This window comes from Aspergillus niger, assembly GCF_000002855.4.
Source record: "Aspergillus niger supercontig An12".
NCBI classification, from domain to species: Eukaryota; Fungi; Ascomycota; class Eurotiomycetes; order Eurotiales; family Aspergillaceae; genus Aspergillus; species Aspergillus niger.
In genome coordinates this window covers 2,514,091-2,531,803 of record NT_166527.1, presented here as the reverse complement: position 1 = coordinate 2,531,803, position 17,713 = coordinate 2,514,091, and the positions used below count along the sequence as shown (strand labels likewise).

At 48.0% G+C, this 17,713-nt stretch overlaps 6 protein-coding genes across 6 annotated transcripts; 3 read left to right on the top strand and 3 right to left on the bottom strand.

Moving 5' to 3' along the window:
* Nucleotides 1-354: 354 nt before the first annotated feature.
* An12g10790 (uncharacterized protein) lies at nt 355-2,007 on the bottom strand (the record flags this gene model as incomplete). The annotated part of the gene is made up of 6 exons (XM_059743740.1): nt 355-685; nt 749-923; nt 975-1,295; nt 1,359-1,535; nt 1,660-1,784; nt 1,868-2,007. The coding sequence occupies 6 exons, from the start codon at nt 2,005-2,007 to the stop codon at nt 355-357; spliced, it is 1,269 nt and encodes a 422-aa protein (XP_059602000.1).
* A 2,183-nt stretch (nt 2,008-4,190) lies between these two features.
* An12g10780 (uncharacterized protein) lies at nt 4,191-6,746 on the top strand (the record flags this gene model as incomplete). The annotated part of the gene is made up of 11 exons (XM_059743739.1): nt 4,191-4,363; nt 4,498-4,609; nt 4,659-4,773; nt 4,828-5,027; nt 5,081-5,117; nt 5,177-5,216; nt 5,268-5,687; nt 5,746-5,813; nt 5,870-6,152; nt 6,250-6,451; nt 6,561-6,746. The coding sequence occupies 11 exons, from the start codon at nt 4,191-4,193 to the stop codon at nt 6,744-6,746; spliced, it is 1,836 nt and encodes a 611-aa protein (XP_059601999.1).
* Nucleotides 6,747-8,170: 1,424 nt separating this feature from the next.
* On the top strand, nt 8,171-10,313 carry An12g10770 (uncharacterized protein; the record flags this gene model as incomplete). Its single annotated transcript, XM_059743738.1, has 6 exons — nt 8,171-8,226; nt 8,303-8,540; nt 8,586-8,713; nt 8,774-9,032; nt 9,063-9,336; nt 9,382-10,313. 6 exons carry the CDS (start codon nt 8,171-8,173, stop codon nt 10,311-10,313), a joined length of 1,887 nt encoding a protein of 628 aa, XP_059601998.1.
* A 245-nt stretch (nt 10,314-10,558) lies between these two features.
* Nucleotides 10,559-12,474, bottom strand: An12g10760 (uncharacterized protein; the record flags this gene model as incomplete). Its single annotated transcript, XM_059743737.1, has 7 exons — nt 10,559-10,637; nt 10,721-10,890; nt 11,118-11,195; nt 11,278-11,443; nt 11,529-11,869; nt 11,953-12,054; nt 12,241-12,474. 7 exons carry the CDS (start codon nt 12,472-12,474, stop codon nt 10,559-10,561), a joined length of 1,170 nt encoding a protein of 389 aa, XP_059601997.1.
* Nucleotides 12,475-13,302: 828 nt separating this feature from the next.
* On the bottom strand, nt 13,303-15,125 carry An12g10750 (uncharacterized protein; the record flags this gene model as incomplete). The annotated part of the gene is made up of 4 exons (XM_001396084.3): nt 13,303-14,055; nt 14,104-14,803; nt 14,852-14,955; nt 15,051-15,125. The coding sequence occupies 4 exons, from the start codon at nt 15,123-15,125 to the stop codon at nt 13,303-13,305; spliced, it is 1,632 nt and encodes a 543-aa protein (XP_001396121.3).
* A 702-nt stretch (nt 15,126-15,827) lies between these two features.
* Nucleotides 15,828-16,886, top strand: An12g10740 (uncharacterized protein; the record flags this gene model as incomplete). The annotated part of the gene is made up of 1 exon (XM_001396083.3): nt 15,828-16,886. The coding sequence occupies one exon, from the start codon at nt 15,828-15,830 to the stop codon at nt 16,884-16,886; it is 1,059 nt and encodes a 352-aa protein (XP_001396120.3).
* Between the last annotated feature and the right edge of the window lie 827 nt (nt 16,887-17,713).

The window sequence follows — 17,713 nt, the reverse complement described above, 5'->3', positions numbered from 1 at the left end:
AGGATATCTGTTATTGCTAAGGATAGTATGCTGCATAGACCAGCAATGCAGTGGCCATTGGAACAGATATATCATGATCTACAATTTCAAGCTCATTAAATCCAAAAATCTGGTCAATTCTGAACGCGCAACCAAACATCTAAATCAGCGCACTTCCATAGAGCTGAAACACGACTATCAGCAGCAATGGCTTAATAATGCGGAATATTTGAATCCCCGAGATAGCAGCCATATTGGTTGACAGATCAAATGTCCACACATTAAGAAACCTAAGATAAGAATAACTTTCAAAAACAGAGAATATGATGACTCCATCACCCTCACCGGTATAGTGCCATTTAGCCGACAGGCCAGCTAAAAAGCACCACCGCTCTTCATTGCACCGGGGAAATCCTTCTGCATCACCTCCCAGAAGGGCTTGCCACCCATTTGCAGATCCTTGAACGCCGGACAAGTGACATTTAGCAAAGGCACGGAGAGTGCATTCGTGATAAATTCCAGCGGCTCTGCGAGGCTCTTGAAAAGTCCAGATAGCGCATTAGGACCAGCAAATTTCAGCACCTCGAACGCCAAGCACAGTAGATTGTTTCCCTCGAGAAGGTTGCCCAGGTTGAAGACACCGCCTGTCAAATTTCCGAGATCAACGCCAGCAAAACTATTCACGGTTCCTGTGTTGCCTCCAATGCTGCAATTGCATAACTGTCAAAAATTTGATCGGAAAAGATGGGAGCCAGCGAAGATTTCTCACCTTCCGAGCTCGGGGTACTTCGACAGCCAGTCAATTATATCCAGGTTCAATTGGACAAGGCCAAAGTTGACGGGAGTCTTGTACCAGTTGTCTGGGATTCGCTCCCATCCTTCCCTGTAGGTGAAGTTACCTTCCTCTCCATAAATTCCGTAGAAGTTCCGAATATGCTCCTTGGCTACAAATAGTTAGTCTGTTTACGCGTCGAACAATCCTCTCATCTACTTACTCAGAACGCCGTTAGGCTCCTCTTGAGAATAATTCCGGAACAACCGCGCGGGGAAGATATACCCTGCATTGCGCGCAATCAGGCCGGTCACAGGGCCGTAGTAGAAGTTCGGATTGCTTTGGACGGTCTCGTCGAAACGTAACTTTGCGCGCTTCGCCATGAGGTCCATGTCGAACGTCCCATCAGTGGACATGTTGTACCATGACATGAACTTATCCATGTTCAGTTTATGGTTATTGCCCGTGACGTAAATGTCGTCGCGAGTGTTGGAGGAGTCCGACTCGATGAAGTTGTGAGAGCCGATGAGGCCCTGGGGATCGCCTGCAGTCATCCGAGTAAGGGGGATGCCATGGAAGGCCAGGGTACTTTAGAGGGTTCACGCACCCAGTAGTCCTCCTAGGTTTCCCAGCAAGTTGTTGACACCAATGTCGCGGCCTCCGATGGAGAACCTTGGGTCTAGAGACAGCGGGTTCCCAGTCCAAACTGTGCCCATGAGAGCAAGGACAGTGGCAAGGTCAACGCCCATACCATACACTAAAAGCGTTAGCGGCTGATCTCGTCCTGGATTGTGTGCTCTATGTCATACCTTCGTTAATGGCCGTTATCGCACCCCCGAACTGTCTCTTGTTAGCATGACGACTGGCGCGACTGAGCTACAATTTTCCCACCGAAACCACGCCGTTACGTGGGATATAGCCATGGTTTGCCAGCGCATTCAGGCCCGGGCAAGGACCTCTTTGGTCGCCAGTTTCGAAATCCGGAGGTTGAAATGCGTGCTCTCCAGTAACTAAGTAGTGCGATGTTAGTGAACTAGCTGTGGAGTAAGATTTCGAGGCCTACCATCAACGGGAGACTTCAGTAACTCCGCAAGAAGCCCGTTCTCGTGTCCTGACACGGCTTGTTGATGGTCATTGGCATATGGGCATCTCTTATGCATAGCTGCATGCTTCGAATAGCTATGGTCTGTGAATCCTGCAACAAGAGGGGCAGCAGCCAGGGGCCAGATCCACAGTGGTGTAGTAGAAATACGCATGATGAATGAGTGACTTTGGTCGAGCAAATAGAAAAGAGAGAGAGAGAGAGAGAGAAAGCTTTATATGCGAACCATAACAAGGAAAGTAAGAGTGGTATTAACCTCTACAAGCACCGAGGTGAATATGACTGGGAATAGAAACCGAGGTTCTGGGACTATTATTTAGAACTATGCTCTTTATACTCCACAAAATCTCCCCTTGCCCGCCGGAAATGGCTAGTTCACGTAATCAACGGTCGAGTGGGCCACACGGTCAGGCGGGCTAACCTGCTATCCCACATGAAAGATACCTTTTGAATTCTATTATATCTCAGCCAATACAATCCTTGAGCTCTAACTATATATATATCAGATATATAAAGATACTCCATCAATTTTCCCGACCCCTGCAAATGTTATTTTCTATGTTTATATAATCGACAAATTCCTATATACACATAAGATAGAGGTATCTCATATCATTAATTATTTATGTAGCTATGTAAATTTTATAAAGAATATTTATATTCTTCATATCATCTGAAATCTAGATACCAAAAATCAAGTCTTCCGGAGTTTTTATAGTTGAGATAGTTGAGATACCTTGAATCTGATAAGGTATCTTTAATGTAGAATAGCAGGGTGGTCTAGCTCATTGTGTGGCCTGCAGCGTGTTTGACTATTGATTATGTTATGATTCAGAAGTGCTGATTAATTGCTTCACGGTGAGAGGATATTCGGTCGATGGGCATCAGGGGCATAAAGAGACCCTGTAATCAATCGTCCTTTGTCCTTGCTATATTCCGAGAACTCGCAACTCGACCGTAAGTGAGAGCGCCAGCTAGCTAATACTAGGGCCCGACTGCCAATGGTGTACGGGCTGGTGAATTACATGCCCCTTTTCGAGGTAGACCAGTACCTGGATAGTGTTTGGGTTATCTGGGAATCGTCTCCATTGGCGAACCCCCTGTCAAGACGGAATTTGTCCACACCGGCATACTGTCAGGGGCAGTCCAGTGCCTGCTATCGCCAAGGTTTAACATCCTTAGTGCTATGTAGTGCACCTTGATGAAGTCGGAAATTTTAGGGTCTGCCGTTAGGCCTTGGCGTATCCACCGCACTGTGGATTTGTGTCCACTAGGCTGTCTCACCAACCCGAAGATGTCAAACCTTAAGCCTATCTGTACGACTGCCGGATTGCCAATGGGCTTAAAATGATAGATCACTTTCTCAATTTGGAAAGAAGCTGGCTCCGCTAACACACGGAGATATTATTCGAGACTAGGCCCGTTCACGTTGGGCTCATCATGCTCTAGTGGCGCTAGATGCTCTAATAGCCTCGAGGACGGAATTTCACCGAGCTACTCTGTCAGAATCAGGCAAAAAACGCTACGAAGAACTTATTCAGGGTCATATGCCGTCCGGGACCGGCTCCACCTCGACACTGGCACGAGTCACACCATGTGGCCTTTTTTTTGAAATTGGCATGCTACGGCAGGGGGCAATTAAGAGCCTCCCGAAAAAAGAAGGTTTGAATATTTCTCAGTCCATCACACACGGCGTGGGGCACTTGGGGACAGCTGCAAGCCAATAAACAATATGGACTTCAATTATCTAGCTTGGGTATAAAGTACAGTGGATGGTAAGCTCATGCCTCAACGAAACTACCTACCCTTTGGGGATATGGCACGTACAGAAAGAGGAGCTGTTATCCTATGAAAATGGCCAAGGTGAGCCTGATAATAACCCAATAAAGGCATGGAATATCATTAAGATTTTATAGCCACATTTATAATAGCGCTAAAGGGGGATTATGACACTCGAATTTTCAGCGCAGATAGGCCGGATGGGGCGAGGAAAAGGTCTTGAACAGTTGTAAGAAAGACGTGAACAAACTGAGATGTAAATGAATATGTTGGCCACACTCGTGGCAGTCTATTATAGCGCTTAGTGCCCCACACGGAACTTAAACCGGATTACGTAGTCATAATGATGATAATTAACCTTGAGGATTAGAACGCCACTGGTCGAAATGCCGATTGCGGAGAGGACTCCCCCAACGTCTACCGGCACTGGGCCCTCTCGGGATATAAACTAGAGGCGTGGCGCCAACAGTGATTAGCGGGTCATTTGGACTCAAGGTATTATTTCTAGGATCTGTTAGGGCTTGCGATGAACGGGAACCGGAAAGCTACCGCTGCAAAATGCACATCCTAATAGACACTCAGCCCAGTGATTCGAAAACGATGTCAGCGAGAGCCAGTGTAGTTCTTTTCCTAGTTCTGGACTTTCCAGATGTCGACTCACAACAACTGCTTTCAGAGAGGATTTGCAGACCAAATAGGAGATTTTCAGTATTGAGCAACCAATGTAAAAGGTGCGCCTGAACCTTCGATGCCGATTACGGGCGGATGATGGACTCTGCAAAGATTGGATCTTGATAATCTTAGTCATTTTCAATTCTGCCTGCCACACACCAACAACTGCTGTGCTTCTTGCTCCTCACTACAGGCCCATCAAGATGCGTGTGTTGGGCGCAGTAGCGCTGGGCGTCGCCCTGCTATCAACGACTATAGCGGCTGCTAGTGTGAAAGAGCTGGGGGCATTGTTGCCCACATGTGCGGTAGGCGATATGATCACTACCCCGGGGTTGCGATACTGACCTTTTGTAGGTGAAATGCATGGCTGTCACTATACCGAAGACGTCCTGTACCCTCGCAGACCAGACATGCCAGTGTACGGATGAAACCTACACCGCTCTTTTGCAGGAATGTGTGGTGTCTAGCTGTACCACCAAAGAGTCGTTGAGTATGTTGCAAGTACTTTCTTCTCCAAGTAGAGTCACTGATTCGATAGCTACGAAAAATGTCACATCCACTGCGTGCGGAGCTCCGGTACGAGATAGAACCAAGGCTGTTTCATATGCAGGAGTCATCGGTCTCGTCATAGCATGTATCGCATTTATTCTCCGGATAGTCGCGAGGTTTAAGTGCCTCGGTGGTACGTTCGGGATGGACGATTTGACGATGGGACTGACCATGGTACATACCCAGGACTCTCATAACTAATATTTTAATATACTGACAAATTACAGTGTCTGGTGATACCTCTTTCAGCACTATCAGTTGTTTGTATGAACCTCCGTGGGTTATAATATATATGTTGCATATGCCCTGACTACGTCATACAGTGGCCGACACGGGCTTAGGCAAAGACATGTGGACTCTTCCGTTTGAAAATGTTACCCGGATTCTATACGTTAGTTTCCCATGTTACCCCAGTGTCCGTGGTAAAGCTGACATTCTTGAACACTACAAGATTTACTTCTGGGATGAGTTGTTGTATCTCAGTATCCTGCCAATGACCAAGATCTCGATATGTTGTTTCTACCTTCGTATCTTCCCCGCCAGAAACTTCCGAAGTTTGACTTATATTGTCATCGGTCTCAACATTGCATATTTACTTGCCTTTGTCTTGGTTTCAATTTTCCAGTGTCGACCAATCCAAGGAGCATGGCTTCACTGGGACGGAGAGGGTAATTACAAGTGCAACCATATTAACGCGCAGGGGTGGGCATCGGCAATCATCAACATGCTCCTTGACCTCATTGTCATGATTCTCCCGCTGAAACAGCTTTACGAGCTCCAGCTTTCCATCAAGAAGAAGGCTTTTGTCATGTGCATGTTTAGCTTGGGTATCTTGTACGTGTTCTTGGAACCCACTCAACGGCTGATATTGCTAACTAGGAATCTTGAACAGTGTTACTGTCGTGAGTATTCTGCGCCTGGATTCGCTTATCAACTTTGCTTCCACCGACAATGTGACGTGTAAGTGCTGATTGAATTATCCATCGTTGAAATTTGACTCACAATTCACTTATCAGGGGACTACGTCACAGTTGGATACTGGAGTACGATTGAATGCCATGTGGGCGTCATCTGTGCCTGTTTACCCGCCATTCGATCCTTGCTGCGCACAACGGCACCGAAGCTGTTTGGCGATACCAGCCTCAATAAATCCTCCGGAATGAACTCGACATCACGGGGGACAGGATCTCGATTGGAGGGGGCGTTCCATGTCAGGAGCAAGCATGATGACCAAGATTTTCTACCGCTTGTAGACATGGACCACTCCAGTCTGATTGAGCTGCACCCGAACCCGAAGGGGTAGATGAGAAAAAAGAGATTATTCATTGTTAAGGGGAAGGGGCACAACTCTCTATTTTCTTATTTTGTATTACTTGTATTTTTAATTTCTAAATAGCGACCGACGAGTTCTCTCTATGAACTCTTGCAATCTTTATCCAGTTTCTTTTGTTCAGGATTCATATTTCCCAAATGGAGTCAACAGAATCTTCATTTCAGTGAGTTATGTCGTGGTAATGCAAGGGTTTGAACTCCAGTCTACTATGCAAGGAGGGCTTGGAAGCTACTCTGGCGAATTCGACTGTGCTAGTACAGATGATGTGAGAAAGTTAGGCATTGGCATTGTGAAGAAAAGGGGTAAACCCAAATTTCAATTTTTTTTTTTTTTTTTTTTTTTTTTTTTTTGTGTGTGTGTATGCGTGAATTTAGATTAGAAAGAGCTTGCCCATACTTAGGTGTCAGAAGAAGAAAAGCCATCCCACTGGCTTGGATCATACGCCTCTGTCTCCAGACATACATACCCACACGGCAGGTAGAGAGTGCAAAACGTGCTTACGTTCTATTTTCTCCGCTCAAACCGCTAAGCTTTCCCATTTAGACTTGAAGACTAGTTAGAGGACGGGCCCGAATGAGCTCAGTTCATATCAGTTTTCAATTAGGTACTTGACAGCTGCTTCCAGTTCTAATAGCTATATATTAAGTGCCGCATCGTAGAATGGCATCAACCGGCTAGTGTGTAACTGGCCTCTTTTGGAGCCATCGCCTTTGCTGATCAGGACTGGTAGGAAACATACAGACAAACCGTTATTATTTCTCCCCTAGGTCGAGTTTTGACTCACCATTATTATTCTACCATCATTGGTCAAGGGTACTAACCTTGATTGAGCAATAAACGGCCCACTGAAGCCACTCTCGATTTGGAAAATGGAGATCTTTCGGAAAAGTACGTAGAAAAGAATGTACTGCTGGCTGCTTGGGATGCTCCACATCGTGCCCAGCCGGTCCTTAACCGTGTCTCTGATCCCTTACGGGATTGATACACTTACCGCCATCCCCTGTAGGTTCGGTCGCAGTTCGGTCGAGATTGCACAGATTTTGATCTTCAATCCTTCCTCAATCCGCATTGTTTGCAGGATACGTCTCCGTCCGAGCAACATTCGAGTCAATGGACATGGGAATAGGGGTACAGAGTGTAATTTAACCATTTGTGACAAGATTTCGTGTAACGGATCTCTGGATTCATAAGGCATATAACATGCCAATCTTAATACAGCTTTACTAATTAGGCCATATTTTAGTCTATTTAGCTCATGAACATTTGATATTAGAATCAGTGTTATCACGTGGCTATATAAAATCTAACGCTTTTTTTCGAATCATATTATGCTTCTACTCTAATGGGTAGAAATTTCCACATCCCATGAAGGGATATGCTCGTTCAATGTTTTCATCCCGAGAGCGGGTCATAATAGGATGTCTTATATCCCAGAAAGGAATCCACGGACTGACAACTTTGTGGCTCGCAATGATTTCCGTGTGGACCCCAAAGCGAAAATTAGTTTAGGGGACCCACTAGTAGGTGGATTCTCTGTCGGTATACGAGGCGCTGTATCCGCATAATGGGGTTCCCATGTCTTGGCTCCATTAGTGGTCTTGGACACACTTGGCCAGACAGATCGGCAGGGTCGGACTTCCTATTACTGTCTCTTCTCTGGGGAGACATGACTGATGGGCCACCTGAGTTCCCCTAAATGTGGGCAAGGGCTTTTGGTCAATCATATGTGAAGTAACGACAGGCTCTCTGGCGAGCATCTTTGTCGATCACCGTTTTTCCATTCCCGGTCTGGGTTAACCCGGAAACATTCATAGGAATGCTCCTGGGGGCTGTTGAGAGGACCTTTATTAGAAGGGCACATAGTGGTACCTTCTCGTCTAAATAGATTATGGGTTGTCTTGTTTAATACTCTTCTGTCCAGGTGAAAGTCGCTCTTTCTATGGTTCGCCTGTCTGTCTTCCTTGCGTGTTGTCTTTCAGTAATCATGCATCTCTATACGGTTCTTGGGTCACTGTCCGCTCTTTCTTTGGCTCTCGCATCGTATGTACAATGACCGATGATCTTCTGACCTTCGTCTTGTTATTACACAAGAGGCGACTAATCTAGGATGTAGCAGTCACGGTGCCGAACATGGACATAGTCATCTCCATAAACGCTCAGATGAGACTGAATATGACTATGTCGTAGTTGGATCTGGTGCTGGGGGTGGCCCCGTGGCAGCGCGGCTGGCTATTGCCGGACACAAGGTTCTTCTCCTTGACGCAGGAGATGACCAAGGCAATGCCACCGTGCAGCAGGTGCCCGCCCTCCAACTCCAATCCACCGAGTACGAGCCGATGAGATGGGATTATTTCGTCCACCATTATTCGGACCTCACCCGGCAGAAAGAGGACTCCAAGATGACCTACCGCACTCCTGCTGGAGATCTCCATGTTGGCTTCAATCCGCCGGGTGGCTCTGAACCCCTGGGTATCTTATACCCTCGAGCTGGCACCCTGGGAGGATGCACCTCTCATAACGCCATGATGTGAGTTTTACCTTTGCCGTCCGCTTCAGCTAACCTGTTCGCTAATGAGTTCCTCAACAGCACTATTTATCCGTACGAACATGACTGGAATCATCTCGCCAGCATCACCGGTAATGACTCCTGGTCAGCCGATAACATGAGACAATATTTCGAGCGGCTGGAGAAGAATCGATATCTTCCCAGCAGCGTGGCCGGCCATGGAATGGATGGCTGGCTCATGACGAGCTTGACAGACTTGAGACTGGTCATCGAGGATCAAAAGCTCCTCTCCTTGATCCTCGCGGCCGCGACAGCCGCGGGCAAATCCCTCCTGGAAAAGGTCATCACCACCGTCACCGGCCTGGGCGAGGTGCTCCTGCGTGATCTCAACAACCCTTCCCCGACCCGTGATTACGAGACCGGTCCATACCAGGTGCCTCTTGCTGTAGAACTTCCGGAACACAGACGAACGGGTCCTCGCGATTTCATTTTGGACACGGTCAACGCAGTGAACTCGGATGGATCCCGCAAGTACCACCTCGACGTCCAGTTGAACACGCTGGTGTCCAAGGTTCAGTTTGATACCTCTGCACCCGAGCCAAAGGCCACCGGAGTTGAGTATCTCACCGGTCAAAGCCTCTACCGTGCTGACCCTCGGGCCTCCCGCACGTCTTCCCCAGGCACACCAGGCAGCGTGAAGGCTTCCCGGGAAGTGATTCTGGCTGCTGGCTCATTCAACACCCCCCAGCTCCTGAAGCTCAGCGGAATTGGTCCCCAGGAAGAGCTCTCGAAGCACGGTATTAAAACACTGGTCAACCTGCCGGGCGTTGGCTCCAATCTGCAGGACCGTTACGAGACGGGCGTCATCGGCCAATCGCCCACCGACTTCGTTCTCACGGAGAAGTGCACCTTCCTATACAGTAGCCCCGACCCTTGCCTGGAGCAATGGAAGAATGGTACCCTGTTCAAGGGCACTTACACGACTAATGGTATTGCTATTGCTGTCATCCGCAAGTCGTCCACCGCCGACGACACACCAGACCTCCTTGTTTCTGGCGCGCCTGTCAAATTCCCCGGCTATTACCCCAACTACTCGTACGAGGGCCTGAAAGAGTCCAACCACTGGACCTGGATCACCCTGAAGGCGCAGAGCCGTAACAACGCTGGCACTGTTGAGCTGCGCTCGACGAACCCTCGCGATACCCCAGTCATCACCTTCAACTACTTCGACACCGGAAATACAACGGACGGTGTTGACGAGAAGGACCTTCAGGCTGTCCACGACGCCATGGAATTCTCGCGCACGATCTTCCGCGATTTGGTGCCGCTGGATGGCGGGTTTACGGAAATCTGGCCGGGCTCTAATGTCACGGCTGGTTCTAAGCTCAAGGACTTTATCAAGCGGGAAGCCTGGGGCCACCATGCTTGCTGCACGGCGCCCATCGGCGACGACTCTGACCCCAAAGCGGTTCTTGACTCGGACTTCCGAGTCCGTGGTGTGAAGGGGCTGAGAGTCGTGGATGCGTCAGTCTTCCCTAAGATTCCAGGATACTATATTGCCCTACCTATTTACATTATCAGTGAGAAGGCCGCAGACGTGATCATTGCTGATGCTGCATAAGCACACGTCTGCTGGAACTGAGACTCCACCTTCTAATTTAGGTGATGTGGCACGTCGGGAAATTCACTAATTGCTTTTCACTTTCGGGCCCATGAGTGGCTCTATTTCTCTTCGTTGCCAATCTTGAAACTCTGTACATACCTTGTAAAATAGAAATGATTTGATTACTATTTATTCATTTGGCAAATGCCTAGACACGTTGAGTGAGAAAACGTCAAGTAAGGATCTGGTGTCTAGATAAACATCTAGTGAATCATGAGAACAAAAATATGTGCAAGTGGAGCTTCAAACAACGGCCCCTGTTTGGGGAAATCAGCTTTCAAGCTTCTCACACACTCAAATATCGCTCTTATGTAATGTATCGATGATTCTACCATGAATTTGACAATTCAGGAAATGACTATAACACTGGTACTTTGAAGTCCTTCTGACCCCATTTCTCTGTGACCTCTCTTTTGGCTTTCCGAGCCTGAATAATCTGCTTGCGAGACTCCAGCTTATGCCGGCCAAACAAGTTCCGAAATCGGTTTTCCAGGAGGTTTCCTTCGGGCTTGGGTAGTCGGAAGACGCAACGAGTCTTACAACCCATCAGGTAGTACCACTTTTAGATGGATACTCGGGCCCCTAATCCACTGGCGTTATATTCATTATAACAATTTCAATGATAAGATATCATTCAAAACAGATCTACACTCCTCTCAACTTATTAATAATATATAAATATGTAACTAATATAAAGACCTTAGCGATATAATGATATAAATCATATGACCTCTTTATTATCAAGTTATCATAAACATAGACCAGGTCACCAGGGGTTCCAGCAGCGCGTCTTAATTTCATCTGTGACAGGATATGTGTCTGACATTCTGATGCTGTATGCTGCTCTCATAGCCCTTCCCAGAACAGTCTACACAAGGCGTAGATTATGAAAGACGTAATAACAAGAGAGAAGCATAGGAACCTGGACGGCTTCAATGGGGCAATCTATCAAAAGACCCAGCAAATAGACTTGTATCTTTGAAATCAAGCCGTCAAGTAGTAGTTGAGGGTCAATATTATGCACGCACCTCGGTCTCGGCGGTGCCATTGGTGGTTTGGGATGATTCTCTGGGCACAATTTCGAAATTCTGGCTCCACAAACAACAATATGAACCACTGCATCCGCTGGAAGTAGGCATCTATGAGCGTAATTTGATCTTCTTAAGGCGCCACGTAAGGTCGCCAAGGTTGGGATTAGAAGCAGCCACATCTCCCGGAAGAGTGGCGTCCGTTCGAACGCGTCCAGTTTCTTCCTCATCAAAAATACGCTGAGCAATATCGATGGAAGAGGTGGTTTCGCCCAGTTGTGTTCCTTCCGGGTAGATTACATTCAAGCCTGGCAGGGTAGAGCTATGTGAGATGTTGCACGCTTGTTCTGTCCCAGAGTTTTGAATCTCAATGCTAGAGACGCGCTGTGTGCGTAGTCCTGCCGACAGCGATAAACTTGCCGATCGGTGGTCTCCCATTTGTGACCAGCATGGCGGCAGCAGATACACGGCCAGGGCACTATCATTCTGTAATCCCATCAATTAGTGAGACAATAAACAAAGCAGAAAGTAAGCAAGCCCTCAGTTTCTGTTCGTGGCACCGATCGCACGCCTTGAAAGTGTGTTGTCGCAAATGGCACGGCTGGGATTGTTCTGATTCGTGCATGACCATCTGAGAAGATGTATGAACGCACGAGAAAAGATGTTGGGGTCTGATGCACTCAAAACAAAGGAATTTATTGGAATTTATGTGGCATCGCGGAAGGTTGTTGCAGATACCCTTCGGGGCTTGAATTGTACCAAAAATCCAATTATACTTCTCTGGACAACCACGACACCGGGGCGTATGGTACGCGTAGAGCTCGAATCTATTTCCATTCAATAGCGCCGCCGATTACAATGCGGTAATCGATCCTGTGAGTCCGATAATCTGCTGTTCCGTACCCGGGGGCAAATTCGACGACTAGATAACCTATCGTGCCGTTTTCGACGACCAAGGGCGCAGTACAAAGGGGAGCCGTTATTACTGTAGCGGCTGCAGGGATAGCGTGGAAGGTCCATCCAAGAATGAACAATTCATTTAATGTGTGTGTGGCTATTTTGGATACATCACGTTTTGATATGGACCCCATAGGATCCACACATTTATTAAGATTCGGTTTCAATAAAATCAGATAGAACGCGTGCTAGTACTACTTAGGATAGGCAGACCCAAGTGGAGCACCGCCACATCAGACCCTACCATGCGTTAAGATGCAGCCGTGAGAGTGCTGAAGATATAGGTCTAGAATTAGTTATCATAAGACTCAATCTTCCTTACCTGCACTATTTCATAGAGTGTTCGAGGGCTTACATAGCAATATCCACTGAAATTGCATAGTGACTTGTTGTTAGAAAACAATGCGTCGGGATAACAACACTATCCGTAGCCTACCCGGTGCGACAGATTTTGTTGAGAAACGTGAAAAGTACATCGTGTAACTGCAGATTTACCATAGTAAAAATGTACGGATGTCGGACAAAAGGCTATTCCAATCCCAAAGTTTTTGTTTCGATGAATCTTAAAGGGGTTTCATGATGACTATTACGTCAAAGTAAGGAATCAAAAGCCAAATATTCTGCAAAGAGGGGCATAATTTCGTCATATACTGTGTTGAGCAGTTTCAAAAGTCACCCTACTCAGTGTCAATGAACAAGTATCACTCAGTAGCCTTTCCAGAAGCCTGCTTGGCAAGAAAGATAAGTCTTTTGATCAGACAGACTGTGAAATAAAAGGGAGGATACTGTCCCCTCGTGCTTGCTGACTCCTTATGATCTAATTCAGCGAACATGTCCACTAAGCTCTGCAGGAGCTGTATATCGTTCTCATATGAAGACGCGGTAGGATAACTGATGATACACTTGAAAAGGGAGAAGACACCTGTCAGCAAGAACTGGGCATAGATCCTGAGGAAACAACATTAGCGACTTTCAACGAACACAAGGATTGAGAGGTACCAGAAAGTATGCCAGTTCAGAAACTCACGAACATGACGTATGTATATTAGAATAGACCGAGATTCCTGATGGAACAGCTCGGCACTAGATGGAAGAATTGACCAGCTGGAACTATTGCTATTACTCTTCAACGACGGACTGGCTTCATGGATCTTGCCTAGTAAAAAGTAAAACTCCAGGTGCAGGCACACCCCACGCATACTCAGGTCATGGAAAGTGTAGTTGGGAGCGGACGGTGTTGCAAATAGGTCCGGCCAGCAACTAGCGGGGAATGTGCATTTCAGGTCGTTAAGCTCCTGATCTAATTCCCGGATATACTGAAGGCGACGGGCCTCAGGCAGGGCTCGAGCGTGGCGGGAGTAGAGAAGGTGGTACACTTTTGATTTGAGCAGTGAAAGTCGGACGTCAGAAGGAAAGAGTAGCTCATTGTTGGAAAGAGGCCTCGAGAAGAATTGATTGTCCGATGATGACAAGACATAATTGTCTGGTATTTGGAGGTCGCAGTCCTTGTCAGTGAAATGCGGTGATTGATTATACCGTGTGATCATGTTCTTATCAGCCCCGTAACAGAACCAGAACAGGGCCCGGAGATGCCTGCCTTCTGGCTGGCTGATTACAGACATTCGATGCGCACCAAGAGTGAGAATCATTCGAGTAGCTAGAGACAGTAGCAGTTGCCCGGGTTCAATTTTCCCACTGGGCATGACATAGGTCATCTGTGAAGTCAGCCACAATTCTTCGGGTCAAGGTGTAAGTGGCCATACGATCAGCACAACAGCTTCCAAGCTTCTAACAGTGGGCGTTTCCATCAACAGCCTAGGGAGGAGGCCCAGCGCCGCCTGTATGTAGGCATCTGGTTCAGCATTGACGAATTCCGGGCCGAGTCGATGCATCACACTCATCATTGCAGTGAATGCAGACAAGCAGGCCAAGTTTGAAGCAGAGACAGTGTCATCTTGATGATCTAGTACACCCGCTTCAATCAATTGACTCAGCGCATCGGCGTTCGCAACCGGAAAGATGGAGTACAATCCGCTTCGGGAGTAATAATTGATTGAGTATTGTACCAAAGGCTTGGGGGGCCACGTTGGCGACAGCGAGCGATTCAAGCCTAACCTGCTCTGAGGCCCCCGGAATCCGAGCGATCGTGCAGCAGAAGCTAGGAAATGATCGAGATCAAGCTGAGCCCCCGTTTTCTGGTAGACTGTGGAGAAAAAGGACGCTCTTTTGGTGGAGCCAGGTTCTCCCACTCCACAATGGGCGATCTCTGCTTGAAACGTTGCAAGCGACGCGTCTATGCTGTGTGTGTTTGGAAGATAGTCCACAGCGAACAAAGGGAGCCGTGTAGTTGCCGATCGTTCGTTGGAAGTACCATGCTCTCTCTGGCCTGAATCAGGCGAGAGTTCCCGCACAGTCAGCTGGGTTTCTAGTTCTCTTATTCGTGCTCTGGCATCGAGGAGTTGACTAGTATTTCTGTCAGCGCACAAGTATGGGGCATGCACTGGTACTTACTCTCGGAGGCTTTTCTGCAGCAGGCTAGGGTGCTCTGTATAGGTGCATTGCACACCCCCAAAAGAGCATGTCTCACAGGCTGGTTGGGCGTTGTCACAGCGAATCTAGTATAGTTAGTTCTTTAGCATTAACAATTCATTTCCGTAGAACCTCATTTGCAGGAAGTAGAGGACACATTCATTTGGATGGGTTTACGTACCTTTTTGCGACGGCACAGGTCACACGCACTGCGAGCTCGGCCACCAGGGCGCTGGGCTGAAGGTTCACCATCCATGCTAGTGGGAGAAGATTTGGAGCGGGCCAGAACGCGAATAGACACACTGCAATACTCCTAACTCTGGCGGTTCCTGGGGAAAAACTGCTCTGTCATCAGCTTCTCGATTCCACCTTGGCTGACACACGCAACAAGTCTTAGTCAGCGGCAACCATGGTGCCGGCATTGGCCAGGGCTAGAAATGATGGTTGTTCCCGATAAGATGCAAGATGGAAGGAAAAAGTGTCGATCCTGGGGAAAAGGAGCCGAGACGCGGAAGCTGCCAAGAGCCAAGTGAACCCCGACTCCACTCAGTTCCAAGATGCTCCTTCAATCACATTTCTGCTTTTCATCAGCTACCTCTTCTTGATACTAGTGATAGATACATTGCAATCGATGTCCACCGCCTGTCCTCCTACCCCACCGACTTTGATACTCTTGAAGAGGCTTCTATACATCACCAGAGGTCAGCCAAGACGGTATACAATGACGATGACGCGTTTGCAGGCCTTGGAACGGTTTCCAGTGCCGCAGTGACAATATCGAGCAGAGAAAATTGCGCGGATATCGGAACTGCGTTCGGATGAGAGACATCCCGGGTCTGAGAGGTCCAACATATATAAAGCATGGCTTTGGTCACTCTCAAATACCGTCTCCAGCACACAGTGCATCTCATACTGAATCAGTTGTTTAACAAATCGTCTCTTCTTCTTCACTCCAAATATGCAAATCCTTCAGCTCAAGCAGGCAATCGTGCTCTCGCTGGCCGGCCTCGCTATTGCGCATCCTGGAGTTCATGAACCTAGTTCTTTTACCGAGGTTTCCAAGCGAGCTTTCCTCAACAACGCCCACCGAAGTCTGAGTCAGTGTGCTGGACAACTCAAGAGAAATGGCGTGCTTGAACGAGCTGCTTCTCGCCGCGCAGCCCTGTTTGAGACGTATAAGAAGCGCTCCTTGGGTCTCCGCGATACGGAGCAGGTGGTAAATACCTCCCACCATTCCTCCCTCCAGGTGACACCCAACACCCCGGAGTCAGAGCTTTTCTCGAAGGACCCTGTCTGCATCCTAGCTCCGGAGGGTGAGGTCGGACCGTTCTGGGTGAAAGGCGAGCTTATCCGCCATGATGTCTCCGACGGTGAACCAGGTGTTCCCCTCTTCATGGACGGCCAATTTATCGACATCAACACCTGCCAACCCATCCAGGACCTCTACTGGGACGTTTGGAACTGCAATGCAACCGGAGTTTACTCCGGAGTCCAGAGCAGCATGAACGGCAACGGCAATGACTCTTCCAACCTTGACAAGACCTTTCTCCGTGGCATTCAAAAGACCGATTCGGATGGTGTTGCGGGCTTTAAGACAGTTTTCCCTGGACATTACTCGGGTCGCGCAACTCACGTCCATGTCATCGCGCACGTGGGCGCTCAGGTCCTCGCAAACAACACGCTGACTGGAGGCCATATCCCTCACATCGGCCAGCTCTTCTTCGACCAAGACTTGATCTCACAGGTCGAGGCTACCTACCCTTACAACACCAACACCGTTTCCATCACTGAGAATGCCGATGATCATGTGGTTCAGGTTGAGACGGAGGACAGCAACTCTGACCCCTTCTTCGAGTATGCTTTGCTAGGTGACTCGATCGCGGATGGTGTTTTTGGTTGGATCACACTTGGAGTTAATGTGACTGCAAGCCATGACACCAGTGCTACTTGGGCTGCCACCCTTACTTCCTCTGGCGGAGTTACCAACGACGATTCTTCGAGTGGGGCTGAGATGTAAGGCCAACTGTGGTTTTGGGCTGTTGAGCCGGAGCTTCTATTATGATCTCTGAGCCCCTCGCCCCGTGATAGGCTCTGGATGTCGGAGCAGAAGCTCTGTTTTCTATATAGGAATAAACTGTACCAATGCTATAAACTATAAAACCCCTCTGAAGAGCCTCAATCGCTATAATAGACCGAAACTCGGAAACTGGCACCCCTATGATGTAGACTCGCCTCGGACTCGCCTCGGTGGCATTTAGAACTAAGTATATATACATCCATTTCATATTATAATCTGAACTGCTAGGTTATAAGTAATGTGATAGATCTATTTGTCCGGATGGAGGGCGCGTGATACTTTTCTCGACGTCCCTGGCTGCGTTTAGCATGGTCACTCCTAATTATCTGTTGTACACAGCCAGCAAAGGAGCCATTGAGCAGATGACGCGTGTACTGGCGAAGGACCTCGGACAGCGCAAGATCACAGTGAACACGATTGCGCCCGGGCCGATTGGGACGGATGCATACTTCGTCGGCAAGACGGAGCAGTTGGTCTAGATGCAGAGTAAAATTGCGCCTGGTGGGCGGCTGGGCAAGCCGGAGAAATTGCGAATATTGTTGCCTTTATTGCGAGAGATGAGAGTTTGTGGGTTAACGGGCAGACGGTGAGGATCAATGGGGGCATGACGGTGGGATAGGTTGTCAGTCAGTGTTTGGTTCCGTTATTTGATTAGAAGCTATAAGGAGTTACATAACTACGGTATATACTACTAAAACATCATGTCTCCTTATCATGTATATTAGACCAAGTTGTGGTACTCTTAGATACTGCAAGAAGTAGTTTTT